We start from the raw sequence: 19,055 nt of genomic DNA on the forward strand, positions 1-19,055 counted from the left end.
GTGGCAGAATGTGAATGTGCTCCATCCTGCCTCCTGGCATTGGCATTGGCATTGGCATGCATAATATCTATCAGCAGCTAAGGCTAAGCAGCAACTTGAGCATTTAAGGCTGACATGAGCGAAACTCTCGCTTCGTTCCGGGCTGTCTGGTGTTATCATAATCATTATTATCATTATTATTATTATACGTATTATTATAACATTGTGTTCCTTGAACTTAATTCGAAAACCCAAAATATGCAAAACGAATTCAGCTTTTGATGGCGCATAATTTGTTTATCTTTAATTTAAATTAAGTTCGCCGCATTCAATATTCAATGCCATTTCGCAGAGCTCTTCCCCTCCTCTTCCTCTCTCTCTCTCTCCCATTCTATATTGGGATTATATTCACTGATATGGGTTTATTTCGTAGTTCAAATACATTTGTTGCCATGTGTACAATGTCAGAGCACGTACATTCTCGTAGTTCTCGGAAGCACAATTATTGATTGCCATTGAATGATTTCTTTTTGTATTTATCTAAGCTAAGACCAAAATTCGCTGTAATTTGTTTTCTCTAGTTCTGAATATTTTGTAACAAACAATAAACAACTAAAAATATATTATGAATACAGCTCAAATTCAACTAAAACTATAAGAATTTAGTAGGAATTCAAACTCAAAAGGCAGAAGGACTTTTTATACGCTTCAGAAAAATCTCAATATCTGTGCAATGAAAGGCGAAACCTTTTTATGCCAACTGTCTCAAAAACTCAAAGAAATACAGATCTGTGCAGAATCTGTGATGGGGTTCAGAAGGCATCGGACCTTCTTGTATACAAAAGCCCATAAAAACAAGAGCCCTCTCCTCAATTCCACACAAATATAATAAAATACAAATATTTAATAATAATAATGCATTAATAATAATAATAATGACAGTAAGAATAAATATAAAATATACTAAAAATATTACAATTAAAATAATTAATAAAACACATCACTTACCCCATTTGGCTTGGAGACTTTCCTCTCCTCTTTCTACAAATGCCTCCAAGAATCTTCTACTATGAGAGTTTCGAGCTCAATCGCCTCCTACTTATTTACTTATTCCTGTGCCCAAAGAGTCCATCTACACTTAACACTTGGTTCACTTAACCCTTGGTTTTCCCATGAGACAAAGTAAAGTTTTCCTACACTTACATTTCGAGTTTTCCTTAACACTTTCCATTTGTTGTACATTTAAAGTTCTCCATTTGAGTATTAGTTAGACGCATGTCCTTAATCTAATCTAATCTTCTAGCGGAATTTTCACTTTAAACAAAGCATCGAAATATGTTTTGGCTGAAAATATTGTAAATTGTAAATAAACGCTAGTTAAGTTTTTAATATTGTATATTTTTACACATTTAGGAATAACATTTGAGAGTAGTTCAAGGGAGCTGCTCTCTCAGTATGCACATAAATGTATATAAGTATGTTTATATATATATATATCTATATGTATATATATATATATATATATATTATAGTAGTAAATAGTCGTATTATGTTTTAGAAATGTTCTTTTCGCAATGATTGTGTAAAATGGAGAGAACATGTAGTCAAAGTTGAATTGCTTAAATTTTAGTTTAACCACGTATTTTCATATCACACACACACACACACACACACACACACACATATGCAAACTAAATAAAGTACAATAGAAATATGTTTCAATTTCTTGGAACTTTATCAACATAAGGTTATCAAATGTTTCAAACAAAGGCAACGCATTTATTAACACAAAAACATATCGTAAACAACAAATAGATATATGCGATTATTTCAAATATATATATTCACAGCGTGTGTGTGCACGTGTGTGTGTGTGTGTGTGTGCGTAATTATTACGCTTTATTCATTCTGTGAGGGCATAAAAAACGCACAATGCAAATAGCTGTTCAAACAGTCTCGAAACGCAAATCGAAATTAAAATTCCATTTCAACAATATAAAAAAAATATATATAATAAAATAGAAGCGCATAACAAACAATCGCAACGCATCAGAACTCCATATATCATCCATGTCTTTGGGCAGCAAATAAAGGCCGACAATTTGCCCGGGGCCGAAATTTAAATATATAAAAAATAGAAAATCAAAAACGCATGTAATTAAAAAAAATAAAAAAACAAAATAATGCAAAAACTATGCAAAGCGCGCAATATTTGTTTCAAGTTCCTTTTTTTTTCTTTTTAATTTATATTTTTCACAATATATTTTATATTTTCGTTTTTAACTTATTTTCCGTTTTATTTTTATTTACTTTTTTGTTGTTTTATTTTTTTTGCGGAATCGACTAGCTGTATAATATTTATTATGTTGCATAAGTTGTTGTTGTTGTTGTTTTTTTGTTTTTTTTTTTTTTTATTGTGGCAAACAAAACAAAAAGTAAATATATTTTTATATATATTATTCTGTTCACACATTTTTGGCAGCTAATTAAAAAGTGAGCAGCCTGCCGCGAGCTGTTGCCATGGTTAACACACATTAATTTGTAGTTAAAAATCACTAAGTAACACAGTTTTTGCATGCGAAAACCCAAAAATCTGAAAGTTTGTCTAGCTAGGCAAGCACACTCCTCCACACACGCACACGCACACACACGCACACTCGTACACACACTCGCTCAGACAGAAGCGGGGGCGTGCATGCTCTAGCCATAAGTACACCAGGCAAATTATCTAAAATTTACTAGCTGTTTTATATGCTTGCATAATGGTCTTCATGTTTAGTTTTTTTTTTTTGTTTCTTTTTTCCGGCCCGCCCACTAACACCCCAGGCCCACCCTATGCCCCATGCCCCATCCCACCACATGCAACACCCAGAGTGTGGGATTTTGTCTTCTTATTCAGTTGTTGGCTGTTGCGGCTTCTGCTGCTGTTGTCACTTGGTTTGATGTATGCGGTAGAGTTTTCATTAGCCTGGTCGGCAGCTGCTCCTCCTTCTCCTTCTGCTCCTGCTCCAGCTGGTCCAGCTGCTCCTTGTGCCCCTCCTGCTGCATGTGGTTTGTTGCGTTGTAATTTGCTGTTGACGTGAAGCTGTCGCCTTCTATAAAATCAACTGTTTGCCTGCCATCCATCATTGTGCTTGGATTGGCCCAAGCTGCTCCAGACTCAGGCTGGACGTCTGCTCTGGATTGTTTTGACGTGAAGAAGGCTGCACTTGCTGTGGCTGTTATTTTCTTGTTGTTTTCCATCGGCTGGTCAGTTGAACTGCTTTGCTTTTCACCTGATGACGGCGTCCTTTGAGCTGGTAAATTATTTGCTAATTGCTTTGCCAAGGCTGGCAGCTGCGAGGACTTCGCTGTTGTTGTTGCTGTTTTTGCTGTTGTAGTTTCCGCCGTATCCGGCATATTTATAATATCCGCCGCAGTAAAATTTAGATTTTTCAACATCTTAGGCATGTCAGCCTGTCCCAGATCCAAGTCCTGCGCCAACGACTGCTTGTCCTGGGCTGTTTCCGCTGCTGCTTCTCCTGCTTCCCCTGCCGTAGTCGTCTCCTGCTCTGTTGCTCCTGCATCATTGATGCTGTTTATCATCGTTGTTGTTGCTGCTGCTGCTGCTGCTGCTGCTGCTGGCGCTTGGCTTGGTGCTTGTCCATGATTTGATTCGACATCTAAAATATGCAAAGAATGGCAAAGTTAGCAATGAAATAAAGTGAAAATAAAACAGGAAATGACAGGCGCGCATTACAATCTGCAAAACATTCGCTCGGAATTGAGAAATAATTTCATATTATTGTTAACATACAAAAAAAAAAACCCCCCAGACAAGGGGATAGAGTTGGAGGTGGGCTGGAAGATGGGAAGGAAGGTGTTCCGCATGGGCGTGGGCTGCACAGGCAGTTCGCATTTATATTTTATATCGTTAATATTGACGGTTTTTTATGTTCGAGTGCGCCGCCTCTTTGACATTTATTGCCACTTTTTTGTATAACCTTCTGCCTAAAAAAATCTCACTAAATGGGCACCATCAGGTTGTGCATATGTATGTTGTTACACTATAATTGTGATCTGAATGTAGAGCCCAGTTCAGCTGGAATTTTGCATTGTGCTTTAGAAACTTGTGTTAGCAAGATATGATTGTATAGACCTTAAAGCTTTACCATTTACGCCAAGCTATGCAATTCTCATGGTTTTAAATAAAACCTTAGAACCATCTCTCCTCCTTACCCTCTCTCTCACTTTCTCTCTGGTTTCTCTCTCTTTCTCCTTTTCTCTCAGTCTAATGTGACTCTCTACCTTTCAACCCCTTCAACTTCCTCTTTTAATCAATCGCTAGCTGCAAGCCTTATTTGTATTCATGAAAATCGCATAGAAGAGCGATACATTTTGACATATTGATTATCTGATTTACTTCGAAATTATCCTTCAGCTATGGTTCACAGGTTTGCATTTGGTGGATTGGATAATAGTAGCATAAATAATATATAATTAACTCCTTAAACTCTCTTTTCCTATCAATCGCTAGCTGCAAGCCTTACATGAATTCATGAAAATCGCATAGAAGAGCGATATGCATTAGAGCAGTATTTCAACATATTCATTATTCAACGTCAGGTGTTCTGATCTCTTAACATATTTACAAGGTTTTACTTGACAGTTCATATTTGTTTTAAGGGGATTAATATAACATAATAATATATAATTCCGAATTGGAATAATACAAAGTACAACTGTCATTAGAAAGAGCATCTCAATAATCTCAACTAACCTATTCTCGTTACACATATTTCAACGCAACTTAAAGAAAAGAATCCCAACAAATAGAATGCCTCTTGCCTGATTTGCCCATCAAAAATGAAAGGGAAGACAGATAGTCATATCAGAGAATATTTAATCGTCCGCAAACCCACAGCGAACGGTTTAAACTTGTTTACACATGCGAGACTATCAGAGATTTGTGTACATTTTTTTTGGGGGGGGGGGTTCTATTTTTTTTATTTGGTTTCGCCCTGGTTTATTTTGTATTTTTTGCTGGCTGCGTTTTCGAGTGCACCTGAAACGAAATATTTAAATTTATCTTTCGGCTGATTGCACAGACGATGGTGCACAACGTTGGCAACAGTCACAGTTATTTGTGCCATTAGATTGCGGGCCAAAAAGCTTTAAAGCCGCCAAATTGAGCGCAATGAAGCGTGTGCAAGGGTTTCGACAAACAGTGGACAATCTATTTACATAGTTGCAGACCGTCTCTGAGTGACCCAGTCAATCAGCACAGGAGGCACAGCCGAACAATGAGAATGCGGGCGGCGAGTCCCAGGCCAGTATCTAGTGTTGTCTTAGCAGAAGGAGTTACCAAGGTTACACATTCCAATTTAGATTTTACAATGAACTAAACCCTAACCCTGGTATTCCTTTACAAATTTGATGAAACAACACCCGAAGTGAGGCAAAATATTATCTAGACTTATTTGAATTAGAGTAAATATGCATTATATATAGTTAACATCAACACATAGTACAAATACATATATAGAAATACTATTTATTAGGGAGATAAATAGCTTGAGCTCTAACCCTTGGTCGAAGCCAATTTTGGGTAGAGATCTAATCTAGCCCCCATCGTGCATATGAAAATAAATGGCATTTGCAGTATTTTCAGTACAACGGGCAGTTGTTAATTTAACAAAATTTGATTCATTTAAATTAAAATGAGTTTAATTTAGGTTTGAACCAGAACCTGGGTTAATGGATGTGCAAAACCAGCTCTGTTAGTTAAAATAATAATAATAATAATAATAATAATAATAATAATAATAATAATAATGATGATAATAATAATAATAATAATGATGATGATAATATTAATATTAATAATTATAATAATAACAATACAATTAATAAGTAATAATACATACTTATATACTAAAACATATATTAATAAATATTGCAGTGAAAATAATAACAGTATTTAGATTAGTAATAATTACCTTCAGTTGTTGCTGTTGTTGTTGTTGTGGGCGTTGCAGCTGCTGCTGCCGCTGTTGCTGCTGCCGCGGCCGCGGTTGCTGCCGCCTGTGCAGCTGCCGTTGCTGCCACTGCGGCGGCTGTTGCTGCCGCTGCTGCAGCCGCGGCGCGTGTCTGCAGACCAGGTATATCGGCCACATTGATGCGCTGCAGCCGCACATGCATCATCTGTCCGTGGCCGTGCCCCTGGCCGAGGAAGACGCGTCGCTCGGTGGCGAACTGGTCGCGTCCATGCAACCAGGCCCCCACCAAAGGCAGCCGCCTCAGATTACCCAAAGCATTCGCCAGCGCTGCGCTGGCATTGTGCGCCGGTTGCGCGATGGCAACAACTGCCGCGGCGCCCGGCCCGGCGCCCGCTGCGCCTACGCCAGCGCCTCCCGGCTGGCCCTGACGTTGTGCGGCCAACTGGCCGAATAGTCGCATTACAATCACGCGCGCACGTTGCAGCGCCGCCTGCTGACCAGGAGCTGCAACTGGAGCGGCGCCAGCGCCGGCAGCTGCGGCATTGGGTTGATTACGCGTGATGATGAAGACATGACGCTGGGCCATAATCGCAGGCAGCTCATAGCGATGAAAGAAGAATACCATCGAGTGCTGAAACAGAGAAGGACAGAGACAAATATATATAGAGTGATAGAGAGAGAGAGAGAGAGAGAGAGAGAGAGAGAGAGAGGGAGGAACACGAATGTGTTATGCAATGGAGCCAGGGCAGTTGTCAGGCACGTGACGGGACGCTGTCTACACGTGAGTCCACCGTCAAATAGACAGGCAGACAGACAGGCAGGCAGGCAGGCAGACAATAATGCGCTGGGTAATTTGTCATGCAGTTGACAGCCAGAAACTGGCTCCAGTTGCGCAACAACAGCAACAACAACAACAACAACAACAAGGTGAAATGTTGCTTTCATAATGCAGCATAGTTACCTGGATGAATAGATAGGAGGAGAGCAGCGCCAGGCTACGATATTGTCCACTGAAGCGATAGTGATACGCATAGAAGGCAAAATGATATAGGTAGAAGAATCTGTAAGCAAACAACAAAAGTTTGGGTTAACACACACACACACATATATAGAGAGGTACACACACACACGCACACAACCCTTACCCTTATCAAAATATGGATTCGTCTAGGTATTTATGTGGCATGGGGCATGATTACCATTCAATAATATTGCATTTAACATTGCTCAAATAAAAAGCAACAAATTATTCGCTTCTTACACATTTTATTGCTGCCCATCCTCAGCCCGCTTAGCTGTAAAGAAATGGGTCAGACAGCCGGACAGACAATCGGACCGTGGCATGACATAAGTAACGCCTTGAACTGACAACAAGCACAACAATAACACTTACAACAATTGATATAAATGACGGACTAATGTGCTACGCTGCACGACGCTGCGATTACCCTGTATTTGGTGGAAGCGTGAGAAGCGTTGAGAGAAGTTAGCAAATACTTGATGCAGGCGAACAAAGCTGCTCTCTTCTCTCTTTGACTTAAGGGAGAGAGATACCAGTAAAATAAGTCTTTGTCTGTCGCTTCTCTCTTTGCCATTCTTATTAGTTGCTTCTTCCTTCTGCTTAATTAACTTCCTTTTTCTATGCTTATCGAACCCTAGAACAACACTTATTTGACTTGATTTCCACATTGCTTCTCTAATCGCTTCACTCTGCATTTCGTTACTTATGGAAAGAGTCAAGTGCTCGTCGCTTATCTCTTGTGAAGACTCAGTGTAGCTTTACGTCTTTTGCTTCATGATTTATGATTTATGATGATGATTTCCAATTTATTTTCGTCACCTTCTGAACTTCTTTCTCTCCTAAAATGCTGTCTTTTAATGCTTTTCGCTTTAGCCTCTCTCAACCCGATCTGGCCATAACGCTTTATAGACACTTTTTCGTATGCCTTCTCTTATGATTTCCCTTTCTTCTTGCTTCACGCATCTCATCTGCTTTTACCAGACTTCTCTCTGCTTCGCTCTTATACAAGAGATTAGTGTAGCTTCTTTAGATTCCTTTTCTCTTCGATTTTTTCATCACTTCCCGGCTTTTGTCTCTCTTTTGTGATAATTAAGCTCAACTTAGCCTATTATTGGCTCGATTTCCATTTCAAGAATTGGTATTCACATTAGAGATTGATAATAACTAAAGAAAGACAGTTGCTGCTTTCGTACAAATTAATGTAAGAGGCTTCCCCAATAGGCTTAATTGCTGGGTATAACAAGAATGGCGAGGACACTCAAGAGGATTTAATAATATAAATAATTGCTGGCGCTGTGTTAGTTAGAATTGTTGTTATGCAGCCGAAAGACAACAAATAATAAACACAATGAGCGACACGCAGCGACGGCAGCTCATTGATAAGGAGCAGCAGCAGGAGCAGGAAAAGGAAGAAGAGCGGGAACGGGAACAGGAGCAGGAGAAGGACATGACCATAAGCAGAGGGTCGTGTCTAGAGTGTCCAGCGGAATTCAAGTTTAATTTATTTTTACAATGCCGCTGGACGTTGGACATTGGGTGTGGGTGTGGGCGCGGGATTGGGCATAGCCATGATTGAGTTATGTTATTGAATTTAATTTGAGTTGATTGTGAACACACACACATACACACACACAAAGGCACACACCCTTATACACACTTAAACGAACATCAGAATCGACAGCGACAAATGAAGACACACGACACTTATTTGGCTCGCAAGCCTTTCCAGTGGGTGGCCCGTGGCATGTGGCATGTGGCATGTGGCAGCATTATGGACACATCGTGCCAAACGCTTTGCAGCAATTTCCGCACACCCCGCACCCGGCACCCGCAAGGACCTCACGAAGACAGTGAAAGCGAACGACACGTAGACAACACTTATCGCTTGTTCGTTTCCGTTTCATTCGTTTTCCTAATGTAGCGTAGCGTTGACAAGCGCCAAGCGGGCGGAACAGGCAGCTCCTTTGCCACCATCCCCTTCCCCTTCTCCACCGCTTGCCACTCCCTCTCCGCCTGATGCCACAGCCAGCGGCGTGTCGCAACGGATGTGCGCCAAGGAAGTGCTATTGGCATTCATATCCTTCGACCGAACGGAAATGAGGGCAAATGATGTTGCAGCAGCGACAGACGTCAGAGGGCTGGGGGATAGGGGGCTAGCTTACAATAGAGGGGGGGGGGGGGGCGGGGGCCTGTCAAGACAACTGTTGCATGTGTGTGAATGTGTGGGTGCTGCTGCTATTGGCAGCGTTGCATGCTTAAATAAGCAGAGCCCCAAAGCAAACAACGCAGCAGACAAACCAGCAGGTGGCAGGTGCGTCAGTGCAAAGGGGCCGAGGACAGCAGCACGTTGCAGGGGCATATTGCTCGGGGGCAAAAGGCAACACTGATCCGATCGGTGCTGTCACAAGTGTTTATTTGTTGCCAGCAAACACAGACACAGACGCAGCTGGAGCTGCAGCTGCTGATGAAGGGTGCAGCCGTTGCCAGGGATATATTCCTCATATAATGGTTAAAGTGCTCAATGAGCTTGCAAGCACTCGAGTCACACCCACACACTCACACACACCCCCAGGAGGAGCGCGCACACACACATCATTTGCATATTGGATAAGCCGATTGGGTGGAATGCATATGAATATTACGATGCTGGCCAAATGGTTTTGCTGCATTAATCCAGACGATTTGGCTAAAGTGCAGCGATAAATACGCGTACCTGTTCCAGCAATCGATTAGATTCCATTTCTTTTCATATATTGAATATATACAATTTACGCAGCTTAAATGCAATAGGTTTTGCCTCTAGATAATGCCTGCCTGTTATTTCACTGTTAGATCTCTGTAAAGAATCTCGTAATGTTACTGCTAATTAACAGCTATGTTGGCTGTTTTGGTTATTGTGACCCGATCGTTGTGGCTGCATACCAAATCTGTTGCCTACTTTTCAGCTGCAAACACACTGTTAACGTCTGTGACAGTTTGTTAACGCTTTGTAGGCCATTGCAAAGATTACAATATAAAACAAATTAATTTCGTAATGCTTAGGGAATTTGATATTTATATGTAAACACGTGTTAGTCATTCGCAACTGCTTTTTTAACCAGCTTCTGCTTAACATTCCGGCTACTATTTTGTATACTTTTAAGTTTGCAGCATAAGAGAGCGCTCTATTAACTTATGTTAATCTGTATTATACAATGCCTGATGCATTCAGAGCTGTGCCGTTCAAAGCGTATTCGTACATAAACCAAGCAAATATGATCCCATCTGTGTTCTTGGCAATTGAGCAATGAATATGACTCTATTAAGAATAAAAACCTGACATCCCTGGCCACATAACATGCTCACATGTCTTTTTACGTAAGTTTCGTATTATATTAATATAAGTTAATTGAAAAATTGTGATGCTCATTTGAGACTTTTAATGATTCTCAAATTACAGCAAATGCGTCACAGCGCCAAACTGTGTTATATAAATCGTATTAGTTATTATTTATTCACAATGGGAGAAAAATAATTAAGTTTCGAAATCGGATATGTTTCATAACTCGTGCTATTGAGACATATTATTTGTGCCCCCTTCGTTTGATTACGCACAACTCTATCGAATGTTATGCAAGGTCTCGAATTGAATGCAATTTTTAGAAGTGCAATCAAAAATATCAATTAACACACACACACACACACAAACTCAAACACGCACACTCAAATATACACTCAATTGTTGTAAAACGTGAGAAAAGTTAACGTTATTTTTTTGGGGAAAATCTGATTCACTTAATTGAAATAAGTATAACAAAGCTGAAGTACAATGAGTGTGTCAGAGTGCGAAAGAGTCCGAGTGTGTGTGTGTGTGTGTGTGTGTGAGTGTGTGTATTCATTGATAAATGCGTGTAAACGATCCATTTTCATGCATAAATTGAAGCAGCCGCCGCGCGGCGTCGCATAGAAGGGCACGTTGCGCATACGCCACGTTGGCAAACAAACAAATAAATAAACAACAAACAAACAAAGAAGCAAACAAAATAAGAGCCAACAAAAAAAGAAAAAGCATAATAATAAAGGAGCAAAATGACAAGAGGAGAGAAAAGCAAACAAGCTGAAACTATAACGCGTATAACAATGAAGCGATTTTGCCTCGTTACGAACACTCATCAACTGCACCTTTGAACAACAAGAGCGCCCAACGCTGGTTGGAGAGGCGGGGAGTGGAAGGAGCGGGGTATGGGAGGCTAGGTGACAGGCCAAAGGATATGGCAAGCCAGAGGCCAGGCCACTTCAGGCGGCGGCGTTCGCATTGGGTTCGAGGCGTTGGCTCGCGGACAAAAGTTATGGCAGCAAAACAAACTTGACGCAATTATACTTTGCGTAACATGATCTCAATCAACACGAAAAACAAGGACCAAACCAAGGGTGGGGCAAGGGTAAGGCCCGCGCAGGGCCTGGCGGTCGGGCGGGGGGGGGGGGGGAGTCAGGAATGTGCTGCCAATGGTTGCCAATGCCTTCGACATTTGACGTTCAGAGGCCAAACGCGCCACCTTTTCGAATACCAAGCTGAAGGAGCTGCGGAACCCGAAAGAGAGGCAAGTCTGCTACAGCAGACCGACTGCTAAATACCCTCAAAATGGTTCGACTCCCATATCAACATTTAACTCATGTCTGTCGCATGTTAAAAATGTTGTGTATGTAAAGTACATTTTTGCCTTTAAGAACATATCTCACCAATCTCGCATATCTATCAACATTTCTTACATTTGGAACGAACGAAATATTATATAACATTTCTTAAATATTTTGCGAATGTTCCAAATGTATAATATGTAATCTTAATGTATTAATAATGTTTATAAATGTACGCAATGTTGAACAAAGTGGAATCAGGCTTTCAAGTTATTAAACATAGTAACAGATTTGCCGATTTGTGAGCAGAAAAGAGATATTTTTTGCATACAAGAACTTCTTCTACAACCAATTCATTCCTTAGATTCTTCTTATGATATATATATATAGCAAATTTTAGGCGCATAGTGAAGCTCATAAATGTCAAGTTTAAATAAAATTACTTAACGAACAAAATAGGTAGATAGATAGGTAACTATGTGATGTAGGGATACGCCTCGGCATATTCCGATATAAGAGCTGTCTGCAAAGTTAAAAGACGTGATCTTTAGAACTGGGAGAATTGTTAGTAACAGCCCGATGGAGCTGCCTATATTTCTAGATTCAGCAATATTGGCAGCTTTCAGGCGTAGCACAATTCACGACAGCATTGGAAATACCCTTAGCGAGTGCATAAAAGGGACTCCAGGGCGGGGTGGGGGGAGTTCAAGGGTTTTCCGTGGGGTTAACAAGCAAACAAATCTATATATACTTATGGCATAAATATATACGTGTATATATAAGAGTGTATACCTATATGTAAGTAGGTACGCATAACAAGCGTGTAAACAACAGGGCAACAGCAAAGGGCAGGGGCGGCGGGGGGGACGAAGGCCGGAGGGCGGTTGCGTAAGGTGAGGGGTCGCAGCTACTTGAAACGCGCGACTGTTACAATTTTGCCCGAGCTGGCAACTCGAACCCGAACCCGAACCCGAACCCGAACTTGAACCCGTAACCGCCCCGCCCCCCCCCCTCCCTTCCCCACCATTCACCCAACCCCTTTCACTTTTGGCCTGATAAAATTTGCTCTTTGAAGCCGCCAATGCCACGCAATTCCCAGATGTCCCATCGTCCGTTCGTCCGTCGGTTTGTCAATCTGCGCAAGACATCGTCTCGGTTTGTTGCTTTTTTGTACACTTTTGCAGCTCATTTAATACGTGTCGTCTGCCCCGTGCCGTGGCAACCAGATTTAAGCACAAAAGCAGCATTACGCGGCACAGGAAGCCGCTTGGGCCAAAGTCAACCATGGGCGGCCCTCGAAAGGGCTGCCAAATTATGCGCTCTGTACATTTTTGGCGCCTGCTCGTTAAACGGCGATTAACAGAATTATTTTTAAACGTGCTTTGATGCCACTTTAAAGTCGCTGACGGCAGTCAATTAGGGCCGCGAAAATACCTGAGCACCACGATCCGTACTCGCTCCATTCCACGCCCTGCTTAAGCTGGCGTGTGGAGCTGCAGCTGCTGCTGCAACGCTTGCAGCTTGGCGCAGAGCTTAAGCGGGGCTAATTAACGCTTGGTCTTTAAGCCAAACTTCAATCGCAGCTAACCGCAAACAGGCAACCAAAATGGCAGCGCACCAGACAGGAAGTTGGCTGAGTTGGAAGAGCTCTGGACATGGACGCTGGCGGCAGGAAGCTAACCCTATGTCGCCCCCGATCCAACCCTCCTCCTTTCATTGCTTTTCAAAGCAGGTCCCTTGCGTAACCCATAACCGCAGGAGCAGGCAGCACGAAAGGAATAAGTAAGAGTGCTCTAGTCGGGAGTGTACGACCAGTGGATATCCTGTAAATATTCTGAAGGTATGCTGAAGATATCCTCTCTAGGTTCTATCTTTATAGTCTGGAAATTTTCAGCCTCTAACTACTTCTGGCTTTAGTATAGGAGAAATATATATTTTAAAATTTCAAGTCAAGCTAAATAAAGTAGATAGATAGACATGGACGGACATGGTCAGATTAACTGGGCTGGTTCCTATCAAAAGTATATATGGTTTATAGCTTAGAGATTCTTCTTTCTGCCTGTTACCAACATTGCCACAAGAACAATATACCCTAGCGTACTGAGTTGAGGGTATAAAAAGCAAAGGCTATGCGGCAAGCGGCAAGGGTCGAAAGGAAGGCCCCCGCTTCGATTGCTTCAGGCGGTCAATAACAGCAAAATTAAACCGAACCAAAGTACACACGCCATACACACGCACACACACCACACACACACACACACACACACACAAGCACACAGGCAAACAAACAGGATGTGTGTGTGTGTGTGTGTGCATGATGAGCTCAGCCAATATGTTTTCGACTTTTTACAAAATTAATTTTTACTTGTGCCACTCTAGACGCTGGGCGTGGGCCGTGGGGGGCGTGGCAGGACACAAATCTGCATATGCCAGGCTCCGCTGTTGCCCCATGAATGCATTTCATGTGTGCGTATGTGTGGCCTAGCTTGGCAGCCAAAATGGGCTACAAAATTGCGCATTTCATAGGTAAACATATATTTTCAAAGAGTTCAGCAACAAGAGTAAGTAGAAGACGAAGAAGACGCTGGAGAACATCAACAAGAGCCCAAACTTGTGCCTAATACCCAAACATTTATGATTGCTTTGATTTCCAGGAAATGCCCATAAGGGTAAAGACTCCTGCTGCAATCAATATTTTATATTTAAATGGGATTTAAATAATTCACAATCGAGATGTTTTTTTATACCGATTAATTATCTATTTTTATCAGAACAAATAAAAATACCCAGAAAACCTAAGCTAAATGAGCAGAAGAGATTAAAAATAAAAGTAAAAAGAAAAATATTATGAATTTCTGTTTGTAGAGAATATTTCCAAGGGAAAAAAATATTTGTCAACCATTTTGCCCACATGTTATTCTCGCTAATTAGTCCTTTCACACTAATAAATAGTTTTTAATGCGCTTGGTTTTATATTTTTACTCTTTCTCCCCACATTAATACCTCTAAGCTTATTCATTGGGCATTTGCGTGCATTTGTATATTAAAGAGCTGACAAAAATAGTTCTATAGAACAAAAATGGCATTTAAATGAGATTCATGCTCGACGGAAAGAGTCCCACGGAATGCATTGTCATTAGTCTGAATTTTGAGAATCGCATAGAAAGGCGATGTTTAAGGGAGAGATGAAAAACTAGTGTGAGTCGGGGAAAGACGGCGGAAAGGTACAGACAGTGCAGAAAAGTGGGTACAAGAGAAGCAACGACTGTTAAAGAAAAGAAAAAGAATTATAACATAACGAACAAAAGAAGGGAATAAGCAAGCGAGGAAGCGATAGAAAGAAAGGACAACATAACGAGAAGAACAATAAGTGAGATACCGAAAAGGCTAGAGATTCCGAGATATAAGTGCAAGAAGGAAAGAAGTGCGAAAAAAAAGACTAGATGAATAAGTAAAAGAGGCAGAGACTAAGCGACCAAAAGGGAGCGAACGACTGCTAGAGAGAGAGAGACAGAGAGAGAGCATGTGCGATGAAGGAGGCAGTTGAGATGAGGAGGAGTTGAGCTGAGAAAGTCAAAAGCAAGGGTCATTTCTACATATAATAAATGCATTAATCAAATAAAAAAGTACGTTAGCCTTAGTCTGAGCCATGAGAATCACATAGAAAGGTCGAATTCTATTCTATCAAGTACATCTTTGATACTCTTGTAACTCAATTGTTGTGCTTAAGAACTATTTTAATTTTTATCGGCTTTTTGATATACAAATGCAATCAATTGCAGCCCTTTAGTATGGCTATTTAAATGCAATAGGGCATCTAAACGGTTATATGCCCCGTTCGCAGAAGATAAATCAGGGAAGTCGGATGGTTAACGAGGCCTTAAAATGTTCCGACTATATCATATTAAATATTACAATCGAGTATTTGTTTCACAGATTTGCAATTCCAACAGCTGTAAGACTCTTGAGTAGTTAGTTGCTTGCATTGCTGAGCAATTAAGTCCAACCATCGGCACCACAATAAACAGCTTGTTAAACACAGGACTTGGCCTGGGCAAGGGCTTGGGGTTGGGGGTCAATGAATGTTTAATGAACATAAATACGGCAGCTGCTAGAACCATGCCACTCTGATGTCCTTTTAATTCAGGCGCAAATTACGCAAAATCAACACCAAATTTGAGGAGCCGGCCGTGGAATAGTGATTGGTAAATGCCGGCGCATGAATTTCTAATGGTTGTAGCTCATAAACGGCAAACAGGGGCAGACGGACGAGCCGGGCCGGCATTGGCCGAATAAAGGGAATAGTCGAGTATCTGTTTGAATTATTGATGGGCGCAATGTTTGAAAAATCTTCACGATGATGATAATGATGTTGATGCTGTCGATGTGGATGTTGTTGCTGCCGGGGGATAGGGGCCCAGAGATTTACCAAAATAATTTCAAACTGTGCGCTCCTCAATTATGCAAAGTGCGCGCAATAAACCGCAAAGTAGCCCGCCCTCAGCTACTTTTCACTTGTCTTTTTTCAAGAGACGAGCCAGAACAAAAAAAAAAAACTGATAAAAGGGGAGAAATGGGTTTTAGAGTTGAGATTGAGTTTTGTATGACGTGCGTGGTCATTAATGTTTATAGAGGAGTATTCGCAGCTGCCCGGTTCTATATTCCTTTTTTTTTTGGTAGGTTTTCACTTATTCCATTTTGTGTTCGCAGCTATTACAAACAAGTTTATTTAAATGTTTGCTAATGGTGCGGCCCAGTTGGGGTTTGGTTTTTTTTTTTTTTTGGGGAGGGGCTTCGGGTAAGACACCGCCTGGGTTACGCTTGTTGACTTAAGTGATGAAATTCTGTGTTCTCTGTGTGCCGGCGGCATGCGGAGGGACTTTGGTGTTGTGTGTTGGTCGATTTGCTTTGGCCCCGGGGGAGGCTTGCACAAGCCAAGTTAATTTTCAAATAACAACCAAACGAAACGAAACGAGCCGAGCGAGCGCTGAGTGTGAAATACGCCCCAGCACAGAAGAAAGAAAACAAAAAAAAAATGCGAACAAAACGAAATGAACTGTTAAGTGCTGGAGGTAGCTCCAGCTCAGCGGAGCTCAGCAGCAGCCGGACATGCTGTCCGGACAGCAAAGGATTGCGACGGATGCTTCAACTTAATGTAATTGAATTTGTCATTTGTTCTTGGCACAGACGATTGCACAAACAAAAGGCGAAACTCTAGCAGCTGTCGGGCTACGCACCTGAGCCAATGGCGCTTCGTGATGCTTGTGTGACAGCAGATGGCATCGAATTGATCCGCGATCCAGACAATCAATATAATATAGAAAGCTGTTGTTGTATCATTGAAGAACTCCGACATAATGGCCTCCATGCCTGCCAAAAATAAAACAACGATTAATTCCATAATTCCAGGCTCTAGACTGGAGAGCTTTGCACACCTACTAGCGCCAATATGACCGTCAATAGGGGCGCAATGGGAAAGCGGGCGGATACATTGTACTCCAGCATTTGCAACAGATCCACTGTGAAAGGAAATGAGATTGTATTACATGAAAATAGAGCTAGATTTGGCCAGCCAATTACCTATGAACACAAAGATCTGATGATGCGAATAGCGCAACAGCATGGACACGGAAAAAGTCTGTAAGCGACAAACAAAATAATTAATTTAATTAATAAAGGGAACTGTGTTGGCAGACGTACAAAGAGCAGCATGACACAGAAAGCAGCTGGATAACTGCTCCAGGCAGCCCACCACATGGAGACGAAGCGGTAATGTTCGCCCGTTATCACGTTGCGCAGATAACCCTTATTCTCCTCTCGTTCCGCGACTGTGCGCACCGAGGCCATTAGCAAATCATCATAGCTGCAATTGGTAAAGCGAATTTAACAAGTTTTAATTCCTAGCTTAAGTTTCTTGATTTACCCCAGCAAACGCTTGAGCAGGTAACGCGTTAACCTGTCGCCGAAACAGGCATTCGTATTAGGATCCAGCTGCACCGTAAGCACGGGTATGTTCAGTCGCTTGCGTGTGGCAGCCGACAGCCGCAAGTGTCCGTACTCCAGAGAGTACTCCACAATATACTGCTCATCTGCAAGGCAAAGCGTATAGAATAACAATTGTAGATTAAGCATATAAAGGATTACGCACCATCATCGTCGTCGCCCTTGAGCGGTATGGCGCTGGGATGATCGTAGTTATCCAGTATATTGATGGCATCAAAATAATAATACAAGGTCTCGTTGCCGTACGCAAAATTGGGGCGCACGGGCAGGCCCAGTTTGCGCAGTATCGCCTCGTAGCGCTTCAGCCTGTTGTGATTGTCCAGCGTTTGCGGTCCCACGCCATAGTGGCTGCAATGGAATCAGGCATTAGAGAAAGGAACTTTTTGATTCAATGTCAAGACTTACTAAGTGTGCTTTAGGGCCAGCACCAGCTGCTGATCGCTCTTGATGCGCTGCCAGATGGCACGCTTCTCGGCCAGATGCGGTATTATTTCCACTCGTATAACGCCCTCGCGTGGCCAATTCTGCACATCCTGCAGACAGGTGCAGGGATTCTTAATGAAAGCCGTATGCACATAGACCAGGGTGAAAAAGAACACCAGAGCCTTGAGCAGCAGCAAAAACTCAATGGCAAGCTGCACCTTGCTGCAAAACAGACAGAAAGATGTGTCCAATTGGAATTGGGGAACTTCTAGATTCAAGTTTAACACTTACCGAGGCACTAGCTCCGCATAGGTGGCCGCCACACGAAAGTAAATGGCATGAAATAGGCGATCCCGCATGTTCATCATGTTGTTCTACAAAATGTTACAGATAAGCAATTAATGTGTGTTGTCTCTCTCTCTCTGTGTGTGTGTGTGCTTGCGTCTTACTTGGCCAACGCCACCTCCCACTCCGCCCACTCCGCCCGCGAGCACACGATTGCGCCCGTTGATGTTATTGATCGCATTGGCTACGGCTATTTCGGCCGCATTTTCGGGCATGCCACCAGCATCGGCCATGGCTGAACTCCGATCAGCAGCCGCCGCTTCGAAGGTGATTTTCAATCAAGTTTCTGGCAGCTAAAAAAAAAAACACTTCCGTGTCTTGAGGCGACCGTCTTCCGCACAACTTGTCTGCCTCCCCCGAAGGTGTCTAAAAGTGAATGTTTGCGCAGCTGTTGTTGTTGCTGTTTCTCTCGGTGTCCCTTGTGGCTTGTGACACCTGCGCTGCAATTCGATCAGCTGCTGTTGTCTAGTGCTTTGCACAATTATTGTATATCATAAAATAATCAAAAATTGCAACAAAAAGAGACAGGCACTGCTTACCATTATTGTGAGTTATGTTGTTGTCAGAGCAGAGCTGCCAACTCGTTGTGAATGCCAGGCAAGTAATCGGTTTTAGTAACGGCTGTTAACTGTTAACACTGTTAACAGGCAGACAATGTTAACGGTATGGAGAAAATGTTAGCGTTCGCG

General features: G+C 42.0%; 1 protein-coding gene across 1 annotated transcript; it reads right to left on the minus strand.

Moving 5' to 3' along the window:
• Nucleotides 1-2,132: 2,132 nt before the first annotated feature.
• Nucleotides 2,133-19,053, minus strand: LOC6624984 (membralin). The gene is made up of 13 exons (XM_032436031.2): nt 18,906-19,053; nt 18,471-18,837; nt 18,313-18,395; nt 18,004-18,243; nt 17,744-17,946; nt 17,519-17,684; nt 17,296-17,458; nt 17,176-17,233; nt 17,031-17,114; nt 16,833-16,965; nt 6,919-7,018; nt 5,958-6,588; nt 2,133-3,641 (listed from the first exon to the last, which is right to left on the minus strand). Exons 2-13 carry the CDS (start codon nt 18,597-18,599, stop codon nt 2,875-2,877), a joined length of 2,757 nt encoding a protein of 918 aa, XP_032291922.1. The 5' UTR covers nt 18,600-18,837; nt 18,906-19,053; the 3' UTR covers nt 2,133-2,874.
• Nucleotides 19,054-19,055: the final 2 nt, after the last annotated feature.

This window comes from Drosophila virilis, chromosome 5, assembly GCF_030788295.1.
Source record: "Drosophila virilis strain 15010-1051.87 chromosome 5, Dvir_AGI_RSII-ME, whole genome shotgun sequence".
In the NCBI taxonomy this organism is placed as follows: Eukaryota; Metazoa; Arthropoda; class Insecta; order Diptera; family Drosophilidae; genus Drosophila; species Drosophila virilis.

What these genes read in the sequence shown, in the direction of transcription:
- LOC6624984 (XM_032436031.2), bottom strand. Translation starts at nt 18,599, where the DNA reads ATGGCCGATGCTGGTGGCATGCCCGAAAATGCGGCCGAAATAGCCGTA. An exon ending in CCTCCTATCTATTCATCCAG is followed by an intron (nt 6,589 to 6,918) that starts GTAACTATGCTG and finishes TCTCTGTTTCAG; the next exon opens with CACTCGATGGTATTCTTCTT. An exon ending in AACAACAGCAACAACTGAAG is followed by an intron (nt 3,642 to 5,957) that starts GTAATTATTACT and finishes TGCATATTTTAG; the next exon opens with ATGTCGAATCAAATCATGGA.